Source organism: Molothrus ater, chromosome Z (genome assembly GCF_012460135.2).
Source record: "Molothrus ater isolate BHLD 08-10-18 breed brown headed cowbird chromosome Z, BPBGC_Mater_1.1, whole genome shotgun sequence".
Lineage (NCBI taxonomy): Eukaryota > Metazoa > Chordata > Aves > Passeriformes > Icteridae > Molothrus > Molothrus ater.
Genome location: NC_050511.2, coordinates 278498 through 300868, shown reverse-complemented (window position 1 = coordinate 300868; position 22371 = coordinate 278498). Strand labels below are relative to the sequence as shown.

The window sequence follows — 22371 nt, the reverse complement described above, 5'->3', positions numbered from 1 at the left end:
GGAAGGAAGGAGCGGAAGGGCAGGGCCGGCTGACGCAAGGCGGCGGCGCGTTGGCTCAGCCCGCCCGTGATGCAGTTCCTGCGCCGCGGCCATGGCGGGGGACGTGCTGGGCAGGACGGCGGCGCTGGCCCTCGGTGAGAGCCCGGGCCCCGGCCCCGCACCCCGGCCCCCCATCCCCATCCCCTCGCAGCCCCGCCCGGGCCGTGTCCCGGCGGGCCGGGCCCGCAGCGCTGGGAGGGCCCCGGGAGCGGCCGCGGCGCCGCGCTGGGCCGGGCCGGCCCCGGGCACGGGAGGGGTCGCTGCGCTTCTCGTTCGGGTCCTGGCTGGTGCCCAGGCCCCGTCTCCTGCTTACCTGCTCAAAGCTGTGCCCGGGAAGGAAGGGCTGCTCCTTCTGGGTCCCCATGTGCAGCTGGTGGCTCCCGAGGGTTCGGTACCTCGGGAACCCTTGAGATTTTAGCGAACGCACTGCATGGATTGGTTTTTTTAATGAAATATAGGATACAATTCTTATCTTGACTGACCGGGTGGTGCATTTGAAGGTTTATCACTGCTGATAACCAGCAAGATTTGGTATAATAGAAAGGGTTGGGTTGGAAGAGGCCTTTAACGATCACTTCTTCCAGCCCCATGCAGTGAGTAGGGACACATCTGTGTGTGTCCATTTTCTTTCTCATAATCTTTTGAGTAATTGCCCGTATTTGTCACGTATCCCAGAAGAGCTGTATGTGTCTGAACGAGAGGGCAACGACTCCACTGGTGATGGAACGCAAAAGAAACCGTTCAAGACAGTGTTGAAGGTGAGTCTGGAAAACACATGCTTTGTGTGGAGTGTGTTCTGGGGCAAGTGATGGCCCTTGTATTTTTAAATCTGAGTTTCATACCTGTTTTTGCAACCTGAGCAGGAGCAAGGTGCCTGCTCAGGCTCTATAAGGATGATTTTGGTTCATTTTGGTTATTTTTTCCCCTTTTTTAGGCATTGATGACAGCAGGAAAAGAGCCATTTCCTACAATTTATGTGGATTCCCAAAAAGAAAATGAGGTGCTGTGGCATTGAAGGGTTTCCTAGTGGGAATTATTCTCTGCATCTTGGTGTGAAGGGACACATTATAATCTGCTGTCTTTTGCGCTCTCCTTGAATTCTTTAGAGATGGGCCATCATTTCCAAATCACAGATGAAGAATGTCAAAAAGCTATGGCACAGGGAGCAGATGAAAAATGAAGCTAAGGAGAAGAAGGAGGTAGGTTTCAAAAAGAGCAGAGCACCATTGCTTTCAAAAAACATTACAGTGTCATCATCATTCCTGCCCCTCTGAAAAAGCTGCAGGTGGTTCCTCACTAGTGTCATTGTTGCACGTGTTATTTACAACTGGCCTGGTTACAGCTATTTAATAAGTAATTTTATTCCAACCAGGCAGAAGATCTCTTGAGAAGAGAGAAGAACCTGGAGGAAGCCAAGAAGGTTGTTATCAAAAATGATCCCAGTCTTCCAGAGCCCAAGTGTGTGAGTATGGTCCCGTGCCTTGGCATGTGGTGTGTACTAGGGCATCTGGTCAGCACAGAGATTGTGCTGCTCTGGGCTGGGGTCTGGATGAACCATTCCCCTTGTAATGGCTTTTATTCCCTGCCTCACAGGTGAAGATCAATGCTCTGGAGGCTTACAGAGGGCAGAGAGTGAAGATTTTTGGCTGGATCCACAGGTTACGGAGGCAAGGTAAAGCACAAGCACGGTTGAGCTCGTGCAGGGAGATAGAACAAGAATGGTCGCCTTCAAAATTTGGAAACAGAATGAGTGTGACAGCACCTGGTCTCAAATTTTAAACCAGTCAGGTGCCTTCTTTGGTTGTTCTCAATGATCACTGCAGCACAGTTCCCCCTAATGTGTGGACATACACACATTTCTTAGTTCAAATCCTATGGGATTTTCAGTTTGGAGGCTAGTCCTGCAGAATTTCCTTAACTTCTGTGTTTTAAACTAGTCCTGCCAAATGAGGAACTAACCAGCAACTGCTCATAGTGAAACCAAATTCCTTCTCTTTTTAACTAGGAAAAAATCTGATGTTTATTGTCTTGAGAGATGGCACAGGGTTTCTTCAGTGTGTCCTTTCTGATGAACTGGTAAGTGGTGATGATTGTGTTCTGTTGTGAATTTAAGAGTTCAGACCTCATCTGGTGTTCTCCTCAACCTACTGACTCAGTTGTGTTACTGTTAAATTGTATGTCCTGCCACTGCAGTTTGTCAGTGTGAGAGCTGTTTGGAAGTGACTGTGTGCTAATGTGTGACTCCAGTGGATGCTGTAGGAAAGTGAGGAATAAAATCTTGCTCACCTGTGCCTCCGTCTGTCTCGCTGCAGTGCCAGTGCTACAATGGGCTGGTGCTGTCCACGGAGAGCAGCGTGGTGGTGTACGGCATGCTGAACCTCCTGCCCCAGGGCAAGCAGGTACGGGAGCTCCTCGGGCTTCTCCTCCTCCCTCACGGGTCCCTGGTGTCCTGAGGGAGGCACAGGCAGAGGTGGGAGGAATCATTGCGTTATTTCAGAGGGAATTAGGGCTAGAGAAAGAACAAAGCTCCCAGAGCTGTGCTGTCTAGTGTGAGACAGATGAACTGTGGGACTGTTCTGCTTCTGCCTGAAATGATTTTCCACTGATAGACAACTCCTAGACTATAACATGGAGAGCTATATTAAATAAGTGGCATGATTTCACTTTCCTTAACAGGTTTATTCAGTTTTTACTTTGTGAGGCTAAGAATTTTTTCACATCTCTTTTACCGGGGTGTGTTTGTAGGCTCAACCCAAGGTTAGGTAATGTAAGCCCCCACTATCACACTTTGGTAAAAATCTGTGGGTTAGCCTTTGAAAATCTGCATTTCTACCCTGAAAATTGCAGTGAATAAACTGGTTTCAGTTGAACTTAGAGGTGGAACTGCAAATGCCGCTTGTCGGGGTGGAAGGCGGCTGTGAGCACACGGGGGCGCCACTGAGAGCAGAGCTCAGTCGCGCTGTTTGGGTGCCGGGACCTTATGGCCCGAGCAGTGCCACCCCTGCCATGGCAGGGACACCTCCCACCATCCCAGATTGTTCCAAGCCACATCCAGCCTGGCCTTGGGGGCGAGGCAGCCACAGCTGCTCGGGGCACCCTGTGCCAGGGACCTCGCCACCCTCACAGGGAAGAATTCCTGATACCCCATCTACCCTGCCCTCAGTCCATCGGAAGCCATTCCCCCTTGTCCCATCGCTCCAAGCCCTTGTGAGAAGACGTCCAAGGGGCGAGCAGGGGACTTTTTCCCCAGTGTTGGTTTCTGTCCCACTGGCAGGCTCCAGGAGGCCACGAGCTGAGCTGTGATTACTGGGAGCTCATCGGCCTGGCCCCGGCAGGAGGGGCTGACAACCTGCTCAACGAGGACTCAGAGGTGGACGTGCAGCTCAACAACAGGCACATGATGATTCGAGGTGAGAACATGTCCAAAATCTTCAAGGTGCGCTCCATTGTCGTGCAGGCCTTCAGGGATCACTTCTTTGCCAACGGATACTATGAAGTAAGTGTGTGTTCCCTGGTCAGCAAGTGACCGCTCTGGTGCCCTGACTCACCATGTGCTCAGTTCTTCACTCAAGCAGTGACAGCCCTGTTCTCCTGCAGGTCACACCACCTACCTTAGTGCAGACGCAGGTGGAGGGAGGCTCCACCCTGTTCAAGCTGGATTACTTTGGTGAAGAGGCGTACCTGACCCAGTCATCCCAGCTCTACCTGGAGACCTGCCTGCCAGCTCTGGGAGATGTCTTCTGTATTGCTCAGTCCTACAGAGCTGAGCAGTCCAGGACCCGCAGGCACTTGGCAGAGTATGGACAGTTGTCCTTGGTTCTTTTTAAACAGCTTGATTTCCTTTATGCTGTGGGAGTAAAAGAGGTTTGGGTTGTCGGTTTTTTAGATGAGTTTGTTTCATAGCTGAAGATGTGTTGCTTGTACGCGACTTTGCAGTGGTGTGGCTTTGTTCCAGGTACACTCACATCGAAGCTGAATGTCCTTTTATAAGTTTTGAGGATTTGTTGGACCGTCTGGAGAACTTGGTGTGTGATGTCGTAGACAGAGTCTTGAAATCACCTGCAGCGAGCTTACTGTACGACCTCAACCCGGTAGGCAGCAGCAATGGGATCAGCCAAGAAAATAGGATTTTAAGCCTTTCCTACTCAGCACATTCCTTTGGGAGATGCAGGGCATGGCAGTGAGCTTACTTACTATTTGTAATGGCAAGAAGAATATTAAACATAATAAGAATGAAAAAACTGCAAGGCTGGTAAAGACCCAAGCAGGGAACTATGGGGGAAGATGCTCCTTGCTAGCACGCTCCAGAAGCCAGCAGTGTGCCAGGATTTGTGGAAAGCGTGTGCTGTGCCAGTGGAATAAAACCCTCCATCCCAGAGACTCGATATCAACCAGCTGGTGCTTGCTGATGGAGCATGAGGGAGTGATGAAACAAGTAGCATTTCAGTTCCTCCCCTGGAATATGAGCCTAAAGCTCTGGAAATACTTCCTTATCTTTTCTCCCAGGTGATCTATGGGATTTACTGGGCTTGAGATGGTTGTGTTTGGTTCTAGCTTTGTAGTTCTGAGCTTAATTTGTTAATTTAAGTGGTAATTTAATGGCCTGTGAGCTGGGAAAGGTTATGGACGTGCTGATCAGCTAGAAAAGTATCCCTTTTAAAATGGTGCTCCTGCACCTGTGTTTGCTCTTATCCCCAGGGTTTCCAGCCCCCCAAGCGTCCCTTCCGACGCATGAACTATGCTGAAGCCATTGAGTGGCTGAAGGAGCATGATGTGAAGAAGGAAGATGGCACTTACTATGAGTTTGGGGAGGTATGTCCTGCTGGGATGTAATGTCCTATAGGAATGCAGCTGTGGGTTGGGATTTGATCTGATGTCCTTCAACATTAGGATAGAAACCTGTGTTGTCACCTGTCATCAATTCCCTGGCCACACTTCTCCAGCATGTGAGACAGTTGTTTGAAGGAGCTCAGGAGAACTTGACAGCATAGCCAGGATTTTCTTTCCCCTTGGTTTTCTGTCCCATATATTGGAGAGACTTAGGTTTTAATGGAACAGATTTTTTTTTCCCAGACGTGTGGGTTTTTTTTCCTTCTAAAATAAGTTTTAAGAGTTTAGGTATGTTAGGATGAAAGCGTGGACATGTGCAGTGTGAAACTGTCTCGTTTCATGCGCGCTTCATGTGGGGCTTGTGTGTGGGCATAGTTTTGGTGCTGAATAAGAATAAAGCCTGCTCTGACCCTAGGACATTCCCGAAGCTCCCGAGAGGCTGATGACAGACACCATTAACGAGCCCATCCTGCTGTGCCGCTTCCCTGCAGAGATCAAGTCCTTCTACATGCAGCGCTGCAGCGACGACTCGCGCCTCACCGAGTCTGTGAGTGCTTTTACCTGCTGGGGTAGTTGGAGCATGCTTGCTGTGAGGACACGAGCGCTGCAGGAATCCCTGCCGCGTTTCGATGCGGGTGCCTTGGCACGGCTGCCTGGGCCCAGTGCCCTCTGCGGTAGCTCAGCTCTAAGTGGGCCGTGCTGTGGTGCCCTGCAGGTGGATGTGCTGATGCCCAACGTGGGCGAGATCGTGGGCGGCTCCATGCGCATCTGGGACAGCGAGGAGCTGCTCGAGGGCTACAAGAGAGAGGGCATCGATCCCACACCCTACTACTGGTACACGGATCAGGTCAGTACAGCACCCCTGTGCTGGGCTCACACGGCACCTGGGGCTTCTCCCCTCCTACAGGGCTTGGCTGCTGCAAATTACTAGAAAATGTGTCATATCCCTCCCTGGATTTCACAGAGGAAATACGGTACGTGCCCTCATGGAGGATACGGTCTGGGATTGGAGCGGTTCCTGACCTGGATTCTGAACAGACACCACATCCGAGATGTCTGTCTCTATCCACGCTTTGTCCAGCGCTGCAAACCTTAGCCCTCCTTGGGAAAAACTCCTGGAAAACTGAGCAGCCGATGCTTGGGAAAGAATGATACACGCTGCTGTACTACAGCCTGTCTGACAACAAGACTTCCTGCAACCTGTTGCTAATTCAAATACCAGTTTAGGATGTGAAAAGGAAAAAAAACCAAAACCTCTTTTTTAAAACAAAATACTAGTAATTAACTGGAAAAAGCATTAGAAAAATTGTTTAGGTGCATTTATGCTCTTGAGTCATCACAAAACAAAGATCCTGATAAGTTGTCATTTAGAAAACAAGATACACTTCTGCTTTTAATTTCTGTGACTTAAAATATGCTGGGCATTTGATAATTTTATTTGTAAATTTGCTTTCATTTTAATCTCCTTCCTCTTGGGGTTTCTTGTTGGGGAAGTCAGGAGTTCAAGCTCCTGAAATTCCCTAAGAGTGTCCTGCGAGAACGGTATGGAGAGGCATGAACAAATGATAAAAATAGGAATAAGTACCTTGAGCACTGCACGTTTATAGTTCCTGCTGATTTTAATGGGGTTCTCTGAGCTGATTCAGTAGCAGGGTGTGTAGTACAGTGCACAGGACTCCGCTGTGAGAGGGGCGGGTTGGGGCTGGGGCTTTGGGGTTTTTCCAGATTATTTATTATTGCTCAGCGGTGCTGAGGCTGGCGAGGCAGGCTTTGCTCCCTTTCCCCAGGCTGTGGGGGCAGCTGCCGTGGGTCCATGCATGCCCAGCTGCACGTGTCTGTTGGCTCCTGGGCACGGGGGCTTGTGGTGCCTTTTGCTCCCTGTGTGCAGCCAGAAGTGACTGACTGAGACCCGGAGGAATAGCAACTGAAACACGCTGGGTTTCCAGACTGTAGTCCCAGCAGGGCTTTCCCATGTCATGTTCATAGAGCAGCTCCCTGTTCCCTTGTGCTACTGCAGCTGAGCAGCTCCCCTGGCTGTAATGAACTTATCAAATAGGGATAATGAAATACTTCATGTGTTCAGTCATTGGTATTGTTTCTAGTCATAAAGCAATTCCTTTACCAGAGAGAAGAAAAAGGTAGGTGCATCGTTTGCCACCTGCACTGAGACTTGGGCTGCATTTGCCATTCACTCCTGGAATTGTTGAGCTGTGGATACCCACATTTTTGTAATAAGTGATTGGTTTTCTTCATCTTGCATGTTATATAAACTGGTCTAAATCAGCAACCAATAAATTATGGCAACAGAAGCTGGTGTGCAAGACAGTACTTGAATGCTTATTCCTTTTACTGAGTCTGTGGAGCTTGCTGCTTGATACAGTGTGGACAAAATCCCACTTACCCAAGAGCAGTAAATGTATCCCAAGAACTGGCATGAGCTTTTTTCCCTTTGTAAACAAAATCCCCACTAATCAACTTAAAAGCATGAATTTTTCTAGTTTGGAGGGACCACCTCAGCTGCCCAGTGAAATGTGCTGGAGAGAATCAATGTGGTGCTGATTAAGGCAGCAGTGCTGGGAAGAGCAGCCTGGACTTTTGGCACCAGGTAAAGACTTTATAAAATACTTTCCTTTTAGTGCCTGAAGTGATGGGAAGGCAGGAGTGTCAGGAAAAGATGCTTCTAGAAAAACATCCCTTGTTTGGGATGAGTTCTCAGTCCTTAAACCTGACAGGGCTGAGCTGCTTTGTAAAGGTTAAAGGCCTCCTTATCAGGGGAGCTGCTAGAGGAAGGGCTGAGGACTTAAGAAGTGCTCAAGGAAGAGGCAGATCAGATAAGGAGCTTAAAAGGTGACCAGATGAAAGATGCTGTGGAACTTACCAGAGACTGCTGTGCAATTCCCTCGGCAACTGCTGGAGAGAGGTGGGCTGGGATCTGGGACAGATGCTGCAGCTGCTTGGAACACAAGAACCTGCATTTATTTTTATTAGACAGGGAAAACAAGCCTGTAGAAGAGAAAAAAATGTGTAGTCAGAACTTGGATCTCATCCTCACTTTCATTTTCCTTCACAATATCTCCAGAAAGTGAGATTGGTAATTGGATTAGGAACTGGTAAACAGGACTGGCAGCACTGGTTTCAGGACCTTTCAGCTATGTCCCTGGCAACTTTGGGATGACTATCCTTTAGCTTTGATTAGATTACCACTTCTGACATGCACTATTTTATATTTATCTGTGTTAAAGTTTACCTGGCCCCGCTTTGTAGGGCACTTTTGAGGAGAACGTGGTGCTGCCAGCCTTTGGCACTGAGAACTGGCTCTGCCCTCGGCCTGCTGAGACGTGGGATGCAAGCCACCCACATGTGCAGGATAAGTGCTGTGGTGTTTGTTCCTTTGTGTTTAAATTGCAGTATCCTTATCATAGAATCATCAAGTCCAACCACCAACTTAGCACTACCTCTGGAATTCCTAAGCCACTAAACCGCATCACCCACTGCCAGATCCAGATGCTTTTTAAGCACCTCCAGGGATGGTGACTCCTCTAGCTCCCTGGGCAGCTTTTTCCAGTGCCTGAATTCCAGTGCCTCAGTTTCTACTGGGAATGGAGGTTACCAGCTGAGCTCCGTGCTCCTGTGCCCTTGTGTCTGACGGGGCGCAGAGCTGAACCCTCATCTCTCATGAGGCGCCCGCTGAGAAAGCCCCCAGCATTTTCTACAATAACATTTTAAATCTCTTTTTAGATTTTGCAGTTTTGCAGTTTAGAGCGTCACTTCAAACCGGGGATCACTCGCCTTTGTTCCGTAGGACTCCACGGGGGCTACTGAGGGGAGCCGGGGCAGCGCCCCCTGCGGGACACCCACCCCGGGCCCGCCGCCTGCTGTCCCCGGCCCGCCCCCTGGGCCGTGCGGGTGCCGAGGCGGTGCCGGGGCGGTACCGGGGCGGTGCCGGGGGCGGTGTGAGGCGAGGGGCGGCGGCGGGGCTGTCTGAGGGAATGCGGGCGGCCAAGATGGCTGCCGCTGCCGCCGCTGCCGGGCGTCACCGTGAGTGTGAGGGCGCCGCCGCAAAGGCGGGAACGGGGGCCGGGGGCAGGCGGGCGGCCTAAGGGCCGGCCGGACACCGCGGGCGCTGCGCGGACGGGAGCGCCGCGGCACCGGCGGCACCGCGTTACACAACGCCCGAGAGGCGCCTTTCATAACGCTGACCGCGCTGGGGCCGGCGGGGGCCGCGTGGCCGGCGGGCTTACCGGGGCTGCGGGAGGGCTTCGCGGGGCTGCGCGCGGTGATGGCGGCTTCCTCCCCCTGCGCTGAGGGGGCCGCGGGCGCGGGGTCTCCGCGGGCACCCCGCAGGGCTCTGTCCGGCCGAGGCCAGCGCGCCCCGGCCCCGGCCCCGCCGCTCTCCTGTGCGGCTCTTCTGTGCGGTTCATTCTGCTGCCCGCCGCGGAACCGCGCTCTGAGCCAGCCGCTCTCCTGTGCGGCTTTTCTGTGCGGTTCATTCTGCTGCCCGCCGCGGAACCGCGCTCTGAGCCAGCCGCTCTCCTGTGCGGCTTTTCTGTGCGGTTCATTCTGCTGCCCGCCGCGGAACCGCGCTCTGAGCCAGCCGCTCTCCCGTCTGTCTGAAGGGGCTCGTGCGGAGATGCTGCCGGTGCCGGTCGCTGCCGGCCGGTGCGCGCTGTGAGCCCGGGCTCAGCGCTGCCCTCCCGCTGCTCAGCCCCGGCCGCGCAGCGCTCGCCGTGTCCCTTGCCCGGAGGCACTTTGGGCTTACCCACCCCGCTACTCGCTTTAGACTTTGATACCGTAGTGCCGTTTCTAAAACATGTGAAAGAACGCTTTTATCAATGCTCCATCAAGCTGGGAACGTACTCGTTGCACGTCTCACTCTGCGCTGTGTCCTTCATGATGCAGGTGGAAACGTGCCTAAACCTCAGCCTAAGTCAGACACTTGCAGGATGTCCTGAGTTGGAAGGGGCTCCTGGTCATTGATTCAGCTCCTGGCCCTGAGCAGGACACCCCAGCAATGCCACCCTGTGCCTGAGAGCGTTATCTGAGTGCTCCTGGAGCTCTGGCAGCCGCGGGGCTGTGACCATTCCCTGGGGAGCCTGGTCCGTGCCCAGCCACCCTCTGGGCCAAGAACAAAAGTCTAACTGTGCAGAAGTATCAATGCAGCCATTGAAACTTCCCTTTTTATTGTTCTCTATAATTGGCATATAGTGCCAGCACCTCAGAAAGTAATAACCCCAGAACTGGAAGTAAAAAAAATGATTATTTGCAAAGGACCTTTCAGGCATCAGCGATGCTTGAAGTTCTTTAGTTTGCAGCCTTTTGTATCAGTGCAGACGCAGGCATCCACAGCTAGGCACTCGTAATCCCGAGTAAGAGGCTGGATTTGCAGGATGCGTTTTGTTGTCATTGATTTCAGCAGGTTTTGAGGCTGTTCAGCATCTGTTCAGGAGGTTATTAGAGAGCTGTGAGCTGTACGATGCTCTTCCCAGCGGGTGGGTCGGCTGCTGAGGAGCTCTGTGCTGTTGGGGCTCAATTGCTGCTGAGCTCCTGTGGTCTGACAGGGGAAATGTCGCACTGAACAATTGCCGGAGGGACGGGGATGCAGAACTTAACCTTATTTTTCTTTTCACCGTGAGCAATTCACACTATTTCTGCACTAAAAGAATACCATGTAATGACGATGAACTCCCGAGGAGAATGAAGTGTGCTCTTGAAAAGGCAGGCTGTAACCAGCATGGAATTGTATGGAACTGTATGGAATGGGTTGGAAGGAGCCTTAAGGATAATCTAGTTGTGTTCAGCTGCAGGGCTGAATAAGGAGATGCTGGAGTGAGTCCAGAGAAGGCCATGGAGATGCTCCAGGGCTGGAGCCCCTCTGCTCTGGAGCCAGCCTGGGAGAGCTGGGGTGTTTAGCCTGGAGACAAGAAGGATCCAGGGAGACCTCAGAGCCCTTTCCAGTGGCTAAAGGGGCTCCAGGGGAGCTGGAGAGGGAGGGGGATGTGCGCAGACTTGTGCACGGATTCTGGAGTTGCTGCTCGGCGTTCAAACAGGAGCAGATGTCTAACCTACATTGCAGACACGGTGTGGAAATCCTGTCCTGTCTGGGATTAGCCCAGGTGTGTCTCACCCACGAGGAGTGACACAGTCTGACGCTTATTCCTCAGGGTCAGCCCCGTGTTTCTACTGGTTATTTTGGAGTTATGATTGGAACTCACAGATTAGCAAGGCTTTGCTTTGGGTTTTGGTGTGCCTGGGGGAGCTGCCCGTGCTGGGGGTTTGTGTGGTGTGCCTGGGGGATCAGCAGGGCTGTGTCTCTCCGCAGTGCTGAGGAGCTGCAGCCAGCTGCGGGTGCCGCTGCGATGGAGAGGCCAGGCCACGGCGGCGGCGGTGACGGAGAGCGCCCGGCCGCGGGAGCAGCCCCAGGAGCGGTGGGTGTGTGTGTGCACCCTGTGTGTGTGTGTGCGTGCCCTGTGTGTGTGTGTGTGTGGTGGGTGTGTGTGTGTGTGCCCTGTGTGTGTGTGTGTGTGCACCCTGTGTGTGTGTGCACCCTGTGTGTGTGTGTGTGTGCCCTGTGTGTGTGTGTGTGTGTGTGTGTGTGTGTGCGTGCCCTGTGTGTGTGTGTGTGTGCACCCTGTGTGTGTGTGTGCCCTGTGTGTGTGTGTGTGCCCTGTGTGTGTGTGTGTGTGTGTGCGTGCCCTGTGTGTGTGTGTGTGTGCACCCTGTGTGTGTGTGTGCACCCTGTGTGTGTGTGTGTGCCCTGTGTGTGTGTGTGTGTGTGCACCCTCTGTGTGTGTGTGTGCCCTGTGTGTGTGCGTGCCCTGTGTGTGTGTGTGCGTGGTGGGTGTGTGTGTGTGTGTGCCCTGTGTGTGTGTGTGTGTGTGTGTGCACTGTGTGTGTGTGTGTGCACCCTGTGTGTGTGTGTGTGTGCCCTGTGTGTGTGTGTGTGCCCTGTGTCTGTGTGCACCCTGTGTGTGTGTGTGTGTGCACTGTGTGTGTGTGTGCACCCTGTGTGTGTGTGTGTGTGCCCTGTGTGTGTGTGTGCACCCTCTGTGTGTGTGTGTGTGTGTGTGTGTGCACCCTGTGTGTGTGTGTGTGTGCCCTGTGTGTGTGTGTGTGTGCCCTGTGTGTGTGTGCACCGTGTGTGTGTGTGTGCACCCTCTGTGTGTGTGTGTGTGTGCACCCTCTGTGTGTGTGTGTGTGTGTGTGTGTGCCCTGTGTGTGTGTGTGTGTGCACCCTCTGTGTGTGTGTGTGCCCTGTGTGTGTGTGTGCCCTGTGTGTGTGTGTGTGTGCACCCTGTGTGTGTGTGTGCACCCTCTGTGTGTGTGTGTGCCCTGTGTGTGTGTGTGCCCTGTGTGTGTGTGTGTGTGCACCCTGTGTGTGTGTGTGCCCTGTGTGTGTGTGTGTGCCCTGTGTGTGTGTGTGCACCGTGTGTGTGTGTGTGTGTGCCCTGTGTGTGTGTGTGCACCCTGTGTGTGTGTGTGTGTGCCCTGTGTGTGTGTGTGCCCTGTGTGTGTGTGTGTGTGTGTGTGTGTGTGCACCGTGTGTGTGTGTGTGCACCCTGTGTGTGTGTGCACCCTGTGTGTGTGTGTGTGTGTGTGTGTGTGTGCCCTGTGTGTGTGTGTGTGCACCGTGTGTGTGTGTGTGCACCCTCTGTGTGTGTGTGTGCGTGCCCTGTGTGTGTGTGTGTGTGCCCTGTGTGTGTGTGTGCACCCTGTGTGTGTGTGTGTGTGCACCCTGTGTGTGTGCGCACCCTGTGTGTGTGTGTGTGTGCGGGCCCTGCCCGTCCCGATAGCTGTGGGGCAGCCCGGGCTGGGCTGCTGTGTGTGTGTGATTATGTATCTGCCTGCCTGCACTCACCCTGCTGGGCAGGGACAGCCCTGTGTCCTGCACAGCCCCTGAGCCAGGCCCTTGTCAGGCCCGAGGTGCTGCAGGGACATTCATTATCATCACAGTTCATTGTCATCCTGCTTCCTGGGTTTCATTCAGCAGCCTGCTGATACACACTCCAGCAGAAAGGAAATGGAAGCTGAGGTCCTGAAACATTGGGGCAGGCCTGGGCTCCTCTCAGTGGCCTGTTGTGAGACTTTGGCCTTAACAAAAGGGCAAAGCTCCCTGTGCAACCTGAACCATCTGCTGGGGAAGTGAGGGACTGGTCTGTGGGCTCCCTTGGGCAGGGGAAACAATTCCATGGGGAAATTGGCTGCTGATCACAACTCTCACCCATTCTGTAAATGCTGATACCACCATCTGTGCTGCTGTGCCCTGTGGGACGTTATCCTTACAGCAGTGTGCCAGACCTGCACCCAGATATAAAATCCATTCTGAAAAAACCCAACCCAAACACAACTGGCCCTGCAATGAATTTGTGTGTAGAAAGGCTTCATGCTGCTGTCACTGCTGCAGGAGATGAGACGTGTCCCCACAGTAATGAAGACAAAGACTTGTGTGAGTGGCTCATCTGCTTTCCGGGGAAGCTGCTGCTTGGTTTGGTTGGAATGCACAGCTGAGACCCTGTTTTATAACCTCCCTTAGAGCCAGCAGCTGTGAGACAGCTTTCTTAGCGTGTTTCCAGCTAAAGTTTGTGTTACAAAGCGGCTTCCTTTTAAAAAAGCAAAGATCATGTAGATACTTGTGTCTGGCCATTCCTGTTGGTAGTGCAAGTGTTTACATAAGCAGGAGGAGCCTTGGGATAGGAGCTGCCTTTGCAAAAGGCAAATGTGGGAGGGTGAGCTGGTTGTTTGGTCACTGTAATAAAAATACAAGCAGTAGGTCACTAGGATTTGAAATGTCTCTTGCTTCTCTAGGAAACCTAAAACAGGAATCTTGATGTTGAACATGGGAGGCCCGGAGCGGCTGGACGACGTCCACGATTTCCTGCTGCGTCTCTTCCTGGACAGGGATCTGATGACCCTTCCTGTTCAAAAGTGAGGAGCACTGGGATCTCCTGCGGTACCGGCGGTGTTGGGTGTTGCTGTAAATATTTACTTCTGTGGAGGGCAGCACTCCCCGAGAGTGCTTCCTCGTGGGAGCAGCCAGTGCAGGGGACAGTGCTGGAGCCCTCTGGATTGGGTGTGCCGTGGCTGTTCTCTTGGAACTGCAGGCCGAGGGGTGGGGAGGGTGGTGGAATAGAGCATCAGACGAGCCATGCTGCTGGGCTGCAGCTGGCAGAGGCTGCAGAGCAGGGCTGAGGAGGGAGTGTGGCTGTGCTGGTAACGCGCCCCTCTGCCCCGCTGCAGCAAGCTGGCCCCGCTGATCGCCCGGCGCCGCACGCCCAAGATCCAGGAGCAGTACAGCAGGATCGGCGGCGGCTCCCCCATCAAGAAGTGGACGGCGCTGCAGGGAGAGGGCATGGTGAAGCTGCTGGACAGCATGTCTCCTCGCACTGGTACTGCTCTGCTCGGCCCCCACGGCTGCTTCTGCTCTCTGCCTTGGGGCCGTTTGCTGCAGAGCAGCTTTGGCTGCCTGGTTTCCCTTGTGGGGCGGTGTGCATTCCCTCCCTGCTGGGAAATCTCATGGCAAAGACAGTGCAGAAGGGATTCCGTTCATTGTAAGGTTGCTATGGAAGGCTGGGCTCAGGGAGCCACCTCTGTCTCTCCTGTGATCATGGGAAGATGGCTGTGGCAGACTAAGTGTGTTATTTTCAGGTGCCAGGAGTGTCCCTTGGTGTGTGGCACTGCCAGGCACCGTGCCTTGCCCTGTGAGCCCTGCTTGGGCCTGAGGGAGCCTGCACTGAGGACAAGTGGCCGAGGCCTAGAGGGGAGGAAAGGGGAATGTTTTCCATGTGAGCACTAAGGTGGGTGTGGGAGGGGGCTCTCAGCAGCTGCTGCAGGGCTGAGAGGAGCACGGCTGGAGAAAAGCCAAGGCTTTGTAGATGAGCAGTGCAGGGCAGGCTGAGCGATAGCAGCGAGCCCCACCCGGGGGCACAGCAGGAGATAAGGCTGGGCAGCTTGGCTGGCAGGGAAGGAGATGCTCTCTTTGCCAGTGCTTTGTGATGGAAAACCTTCAAACGTGAGTACAGCCTCCTTCCCCTGTGTCTGTGACACAGATTCCCTCCCAGCAGGGAGTGCTGGCTGGTATGGGATAGCCTGTGCCACTCTGCCGGGTACCATCAGTTTGCTGTGGGCCCTGCAGGTACAGTCAGAGGCCTGCTGTGTCACTCAGGGCAGGAGTGCTCTTGGAGCAGGAGCCCTGAAGGGTCAGCCTTGCAGCAGGTTCTGCAGATAAGGCTTGGAAGGTTTATCTGCTTTTCCCAGTGTCCCGCTCCCACTTGCTTTTGTTTAGTGACCACTCTCTGTGCAGTCACGCCCTTCTCTGGGCACTTGTCCCACCTGATAAGTCCTCTGGAGGCTGCTTTTTGACTTGAAAGCAGCTGCAGTTTAACAGTAGAATGTGCTGAGCACTATTATTTAAACAGCCCGTGTCCAGACACCAACACCTCTCTTCGCTGCCCATGGCCGTGGACAAAACCTGGCACTGGGAGGGTATTGCTTCCAGGCTGGCTGTGCTCTTCCCAAAACGTCCTTTCCCAGGTTAAACTCCTCCAGTCCCTGCTGAGGTCGGTCAGACTTCTGTCTTTGGTGCCATTCAGAGATGTTAATGAGGTTACTGGCTCAAGGGCTCCTGAAGTTGGGTCTTTATTTGCTGCTGCTCCCAGCTGGGAGCTCCTCTGCCTCCTGCAGAGAACTGGGGCTGACTAAACCTGTTTTCTGAATCCTGCACAAATGTACAGAGTGGAGCCCAAGCACGGGACATCTGCTTCCTTCAGAAACCTGCTAAATGTTAGTTCAGAGCCACTGACCTGGAAACCCTGACAAAGAAACTTTGCTTTTGTTCTCCTAAGAACCTCTGTCCTCCACTTAAAAAACAAAACAGCAAACCTCCCCGCCTGCTTCCCACCCCCTAACCAAGCCATGCTCCCAAAGCTGGCACCCAAAAGATTGGAAATAAAAAAGGAGGAACCTGGGATGTCCTCAGGGAGAATCACATTGCTGCCAGAATTAGGTGTTAAAGCCATGAAGCTTTTTATAAAAGCCCTCCAAAATCAGGATGGGAGAGCACGTGTCCCTGATTCACTGCTCCGCTGCCCCAGACAGCAGTGCTGGCCCTGGGGCTTGGGTGCCATCAGAGCAGGCGTGCAGGGCAGGGAGGCCAGCTGGAGCTGGGAGGGCATCCGGGTGTTCATTTAGCTTCTGCTTCTAGTGACACTTTTTTACCTTTATGTCCTTAAAATCAGGACTTGCTCAGTGAGACACTGGGGCTCTGTCCAGGCTGGGAGCTGTGCCTCTGCTAAGTGCAGGAGAAGCAGGCAAGTGATGTTCCTGCAGAAGCAAACCATAATATAAATCACTTTTAAATTCTAATCACAGCCCAGTGAGGTACCAGGAATGTGTTTCCATGACAGAGCTTTACCAAAGCAGCCAGAAAATACCAGCAAGTTAAGTTAGTTTCAGCAGTTCAGCCTGGCTGTTCTGTGTGTTTGACACGCATGGTGTGTTGCTGTGTTTCTCCCTGTGCCTGCCCTGCTGCGTGTGGCAGCCCCTCACAAGTACTACATTGGGTTCCGCTACGTGCACCCGCTGACCGAGGAGGCCGTGGAGCAGATGGAGAGGGACGGCATCCAGAGGGCCATCGCCTTCACCCAGTACCCCCAGTACAGCTGCTCCACCACAGGTGAGCCCTGGGAGCGTGGCTGAGCCAGGGGACCTCTGACCAGCCCGCAGTGCCGTGTGAGCTGCGATCCAATTGTTCCCACTGGAGACTCTCAGCTCTGATTTACAGCTGTGCTTTAATTATGTAGCATTTTAAAATATGATTATACCTTGCTGCAGAGCTGTTCCAGTCTGACAGCTTGCTGGTGGCCTGGCTGAACTTGTGTTGTGAATTCTCTGTTTCAGGAAGCAGTTTAAATGCCATTTATCGCTACTATAACCAGAGGGGGGAGAAGCCAAAGATGAAGTGGAGCATAATTGACCGATGGCCCACACATCCCCTTCTCATTCAGGTGTGGATCTGAGGGCTTTGGGGTTTATACTTTTTCTTTTAAAATATTGAAATAATACTGAGGAAGGATAACAGGAAGGCTTCAATCTGAGGGTGCATTTTAGTTGTGTGATGAAATGGGTCTTGTCTACCATGTCTGAAATTGCAGGAGAAGGAGAATTATTTCATGCCCCATGCTTTGGCAGGATAGTGTGTGAAAGCAACCACTGTGCACCTCCTGTTTTAAAAGCTGGGGGATGTTACCCTAATGGTGGTGGCTGGAAGGAACCTCTACAGGCCATTAGTCCAAATTCCTTCTCAGAGCAGGTCTGTGACCAGCACACACACAGATTATGTTGGTTTGTCAGATTCCCCTCTGGCAGCACCGAGTAATTCCTGGCTGTGGCAGGAGCAGTGAAGGGAAGCTTTGTGCTGCTCTCTTTCCAGAGAAAGTGGCTCTTCGGTCTTTATGAGGGAGCTTTTGTGTGGGTTTGCAGTTTCTGTGGTGTGCTGAGCAGGTGAGAAAGCACCAAGGGCAGGCAGGGAGGGGCTGCCTGTGCTGGTGACTCTCCTGACACACTGCCCGAGTGTGGTGCACACTGAGGGAATTTGGGAGTGCCTAAGGCAGCAGGGGCATGGGAGCTGCCTGTGTGCATCTCTGAGAGCGGGGATGCCTGCAGCGTTCCCCACTCAGGGCTTTGTTTGTGTTTCCCTGAGCAGTGCTTTGCTGATCACATCCAGAAGGAACTGAACCTGTTCCCACCAGACAAAAGGAAAGAGGTGGTCATCCTCTTCTCAGCCCACTCGCTGCCCATGTCTGTGAGTTACCCAGGGCAGGGTGTGGGCACACAGCTGTGGAAGTGCCAGGCAAACCTGGTCCTGCCCAGGGTGTTCCCCATGCCAAGGGTGTGCTGTGCTTGGTGCAGGTGGTGAACCGTGGTGATCCCTACCCTCAGGAAGTGGGAGCTACTGTCCAGAGGGTCATGGAGAAGCTCAACTACTCCAACCCTTACAGGCTGGTGTGGCAGTCCAAGGTAAGTGCTCAGTGGGGGCTGAGCAGGTAAAGCCTGTGCAGGGTCTCACTGGACTGGAAAAAAGACACCTTTACTTACATTTTTGGTTATTTTCTTCAGTCTTGTTCAGGCCAGCCCAGGTTCTGTTCCTTTGAGATGTAACGGTGGGAAGTGTGTCTTCATTAAACATTCAATGGATAAAGTGAGAAGTACAACCAGAAGCAGGGAAATAAAAATAACTGTTTGTATCCCATCCATAACCTGCTCTGTCATGCTGCCTAAGGAAATGTGGGTGCTCTTTGTAAGAAGGATTTAATGAGTGTTTTCCCTTTTTTTCTGCTTTTTTGTTCCAGGTTGGGCCAATGCCCTGGCTTGGTCCCCAGACAGACGAGACCATTAAGGGCCTGTGCCAGAGAGGGAAGAAGAACATGCTGCTGGTCCCAATAGCATTTACCAGTGACCACATTGAGACTCTGTATGAGCTGGACATCGAGTATGCCCAGGTTTTGGCCAACGAGGTCAGTGCTCTGTGGGTTTGGTCCCTGCTCTGAGATTATTTCTCCTGGGTTCCAATTTGCTTTGTAGTTGCTTCTTGCAATAGTATTTGGGGTTAGCTTTATTTTCCTGTAAATCAAAAATTAATCTGAATTGGCTTAACTACAAAATGGGTGGGAGTTTGTCTTTCTAGATTTAGGTAATTAAACCATTACAAATATTGCTCAAAAACAACGAGTCATTTTCATTCATTCAGTGAATGAATGGCAACAAAATGTAATGTTGCCCCATAGTAATTTTTGCTGTGATACTGCATTTAATCCTGTCATTTTGGGGTGAATGAAGTGGGAAGATTTTGGAGGCTACTCAGTGAAGGATTAGATGAACAGGTTTAACTTTTGTCTCCTTATTTTTGATTCAGTGTGGAGTTGAAAACATCAGAAGAGCGGAGTCTCTCAATGGAAATCCACTGTTCTCCAAGGTATCTCCTATGTTGCAGTGGCTGTACAGGTTTGCAGTTGCGTGTCCTGCTGAGCGTGGATGTTTTCAGGTGGTTTTAAGGCATTTTGAGTTTCAGAGCAGAAATGGAACCCTTTGTACCTGATCTGCCCAGCACTGAGGAGTTCGTCGTGCCGCAGTTTGTGCGGTTTTGTCAGAAGGGGACGCGGGTTGGGCTGGGGGGATTGCACAGCTGGATTTGCTCCCTCTGACCTTTCCCGCCCTCCCCGCAGGCCCTGGCAGACCTGGTGTGCTCCCACCTGCAGTCCAACGAGGTGTGCTCCCGGCAGCTGACGCTGTGCTGCCCGCTGTGCGTCAACCCCGTGTGCCGGGAGACCAAGGCGTTCTTCAGCAGCCAGCCCCTGTGAGCAGCCCCGCGCGGCTGCGTCCCCTCGGCACGCGCGGCCTGGCTCGGGGGATCCTTCTGCTGTTCTCTTTGCTTGACAAGAGTCCTAGGAAGTAGGGAGATAAGGGCATTTATCCTGTCAAGTGTGAGGAGATCTCCTGTCATCCGACCCCCATGGGACTTGGTGTGAGCCCAGCAGGACGCACTGAAAATCCTACACAGCTTTTTTACAGTTAGCTTCTACTTCTATGCAGGGATTTACTTGTGTGCAGGGTGGTCAGGAGTTCCTTAACTTGGCCAGGTTGAAGGTACTCTTATTTTTGTTTTGCTTGAGGTGCAGTGTGACCAGCACAGTCTGTTGTCTGTTCTGAGAGGGACTTTGCAGCTGGCTTTGGAGACTTTGGAGATCAGGTTACTTCTAATGCTTTTTAATAAGGTGTGTATGTAAATTTTTTTTTTAATTTTTTTTTTTTTTTTTTAGAGCATAAAGATAAGGCTTTGGTTTGGTTTAGTTTTCTCCTGCTGGAAACTTCCTGTGAAAGCTTAGCTGGAATAGTAGAATGCACAAAACTTGTTTACATTTTCTAGGAAAAACATTTTCATTATCTGCAGGAAAGTATTTGTTGAGCATAATTTGAAAGGAATTAGCCTGCTTGGGTAATACTGGAGAATTTGCTCCATTGAAACTGTGTGTTTCCAGTCTAGCAGGAGCATGTGTGGAAACATGTTGGCTTATCTGTTAAGCAGAATGGCTTTTTAAATTCTTCTTATTTTTATTTAAAAAGGGCTTTTTCTGTTTGGTGAAGTAAATTTAGGAAGTCAGGCTTGTTCTGCAGGAGGGTTATAGATCCACTCTGTGCTTTCTACTGTGCCACAGTACTGTGGTTTTGTGGGGTACCTATGGAGTGCCATAGGTAGGACTGGTCTGGCTCCATGGCTGTTGTTTAAACGGAGATGATGAGTCAGGGGGATTGAGATTTCACGCTGCAGATGCCTGAGCACAGGCAGCCCTGTGCTGGGGCTCTCCTGGGAGGCTGCCAGCGCTCAGCGGGGCCGTGCTGGGCAGGGCCCTGGCACCGGCTGTGCCCCCGAGGCACAGGGTCCCCTCCTGCCTGCCGGGGCAGGAGCAAAGCTGTGACAGTGGCACTGAGCCCTTCGTGTGGCGGCCCCGCTGGCACCCCCTTGGGCACACGTTTACTTGATGTCCTTAGCACTGAAATGCCAGGACCTGGGCACTGCAGGCTGCTTCCTGGGAGCTGCTGGTGGCTGGGAAGCAGGTGCCCTGCTGCTCAGCCAGGCTGATCTGCTCAGCAGTTTGGACCTCAGGTCCTTTGGGAACAGGGTGTTTAAAGAGAGAAGAGGCCTCCTGTGGTGTGTCAGGGGTTTGTCCCGTTCTGTTTGGTTGTTGGAATTAAGGATGGATGGGGTACTAAAGGAACGGATGGATCCCGTGTTGAGCACCTATGGAGTGCTGTAAATCCCAAATACCTCTGGAGAGCTGCTTGCTCCACTGCCATGCCTGCTTCCCAGGCTGAGACACACTGAGATTCCTCCAGTGCCAGAACCTCCTGCAGCACCCTGTTCCCCACAGAAAGTCTTCCTTGACCCTTCATGCCTGTGCCTGTTTCAGTGGCAGGGAGCCAGGAGCTTCTCTTCTCCCTCCTCTCCCTCTCCCTGGGCTCTGCTCGCTGCCTGGGCAGGGAAAAGGAGCACAAATGTCCAGGATATCTGGGAACACTGGCCTTACACCTCTCCTTGGACAAAGAACTTCCTTGTTTCGCTTCTCTGCGTGACACTTTGGGATCAGTGCAAAGCAGTCTGGTCTGTCAAATCTTCCTGCCCACTCCTGTTTCCTCACAGCTGGAGGGAACGTGGACCTTCAGGTGGTCCAGGCTGTGACCACCACATTTACAAGTGTGGAAAGCAAAGGTTAACATCATATGAACCTTGTGGTATTATAAATGCAGATGGCTTTTCATTTTCATACTGGAGAGAGTCCTGAAAATACTAGCTGGCACTGATTCTGAGGCATTACATTTGTCCCCAGTAATAAAAGGTACTTAAAATTCACTTTTGAGTGTTCTAACCACAAGCAGGATAATTACTCTGTTGCTGCTATTACACCATCATGTGGAAATCACTTAATTTTCCAGCTTTTAGCAGATGGAGCCTGTCTCACAGAGCTGGTGGTGCTGTTTGCTGTCAGAGGGTAGTTTTCTCAAGGTTTCTGAGGAGTTCCTCATCTCCCAGGCCAATGCCCAGCGGTTGGGTGAGTGTGTGCCCTGAGGAGAGATGGATCCATGGTGCAGGTGCCTTCCCGAGCCCTCTCAGTGCTGTGTCCTCCGCGCTGGCAGCTCACCCTGCCCCACAGGTGTTCTGAGCTGGGCTGGAGCCGTGGGGGCCTGTGGGGCTGGCAGGGGTCACTGTGCTCCTGCCCCAGCAGTGAGCAGGGCACAGGCTCTGCCCCCAGAGCTCCCAGCACTGTGGAGCTCTGGCCTCAGGGTATCGACTGGAAATTGAGGAGTTACGAACAGCCCGTGGTGTCCTGAGGGAAGAAATGGGAAGGAAAGGGGTGAGCTTGTTTTCCTGCTTTAACACTCTGCAGTTTGGCTTATTTTTTCATTATTGAGTGAACTTTTCTTTTTGAGTTTCTTTTTAACCTGTCCCTCGGTCCTCGCTGCATTTCAGAGAAGGTGGAAGCTTCCAGAAGGTGCTGTGACACCAAAGGGGTGTGGGTGGTGTCAGAGCTGGCCTCCTGCTGTCCCCTGGAGAGGAGGATGGCACAGCTGAGTTCAGTGGGGCCAGGGTTTCCCTAGGAGTACCTGAAAGCTCCGTGAATTCTCCCTTCCCACCACGATCACCTTGGAGTGCAAGCTGCAAGCCCGAGCAGCTCCTTTGGTTTTGTTAATGCCAGATGTGTACAGATCCTTGCTTTTGGCCCAACATATGCATTTCAGATCAACCAAGGACTTCCATTTGATGTAACACAGCAAATTTGGATACTCCTTCTGTGTGTCATTTGCCATAAGGATGGAATTCCAATTAAAGTTCTTTTGAGGAAATACCTGAGCTGTGTGTCTTTGTAAGAGCCCTCATGCTGGTGTCTGCAGCTCTCTGCACCTCTGGTGTCAGGCTGGGGTGAGTGACACCCCCTGAAAGGACTGGAGAAGAAG

At 52.4% G+C, this 22371-nt stretch overlaps 2 protein-coding genes across 2 annotated transcripts; both read left to right on the top strand.

Moving 5' to 3' along the window:
• Positions 1-51: 51 nt before the first annotated feature.
• NARS1 (asparaginyl-tRNA synthetase 1) lies at positions 52-7178 on the top strand. The gene is made up of 15 exons (XM_036402512.2): positions 52-134; positions 715-797; positions 974-1039; positions 1146-1238; positions 1412-1501; positions 1633-1711; positions 2045-2115; positions 2352-2438; positions 3314-3535; positions 3637-3836; positions 3995-4130; positions 4738-4851; positions 5285-5416; positions 5585-5716; positions 5834-7178. Exons 1-15 carry the CDS (start codon positions 92-94, stop codon positions 5963-5965), a joined length of 1680 nt encoding a protein of 559 aa, XP_036258405.1. The 5' UTR covers positions 52-91; the 3' UTR covers positions 5966-7178.
• Positions 7179-8832: 1654 nt separating this feature from the next.
• FECH (ferrochelatase) lies at positions 8833-20798 on the top strand. Its single transcript, XM_036402508.2, has 11 exons — positions 8833-8907; positions 11189-11294; positions 13672-13791; positions 14104-14252; positions 16403-16537; positions 16762-16868; positions 17567-17665; positions 17773-17880; positions 18213-18377; positions 18776-18835; positions 19086-20798. Exons 1-11 carry the CDS (start codon positions 8859-8861, stop codon positions 19218-19220), a joined length of 1233 nt encoding a protein of 410 aa, XP_036258401.1. The 5' UTR covers positions 8833-8858; the 3' UTR covers positions 19221-20798.
• The last annotated feature ends 1573 nt before the right edge of the window (positions 20799-22371 follow it).

What these genes read in the sequence shown, in the direction of transcription:
- NARS1 (XM_036402512.2), top strand. Translation starts at nt 92, where the DNA reads ATGGCGGGGGACGTGCTGGGCAGGACGGCGGCGCTGGCCCTCG. An exon ending in TTGCCAACGGATACTATGAA is followed by an intron (nt 3,536 to 3,636) that starts GTAAGTGTGTGT and finishes GTTCTCCTGCAG; the next exon opens with GTCACACCACCTACCTTAGT. An exon ending in TACTGTACGACCTCAACCCG is followed by an intron (nt 4,131 to 4,737) that starts GTAGGCAGCAGC and finishes TCTTATCCCCAG; the next exon opens with GGTTTCCAGCCCCCCAAGCG.
- FECH (XM_036402508.2), top strand. Translation starts at nt 8,859, where the DNA reads ATGCGGGCGGCCAAGATGGCTGCCGCTGCCGCCGCTGCCGGGCGTCAC. An exon ending in GTACAGCTGCTCCACCACAG is followed by an intron (nt 16,538 to 16,761) that starts GTGAGCCCTGGG and finishes TCTCTGTTTCAG; the next exon opens with GAAGCAGTTTAAATGCCATT. An exon ending in CCCAGGTTTTGGCCAACGAG is followed by an intron (nt 18,378 to 18,775) that starts GTCAGTGCTCTG and finishes TTTTTGATTCAG; the next exon opens with TGTGGAGTTGAAAACATCAG.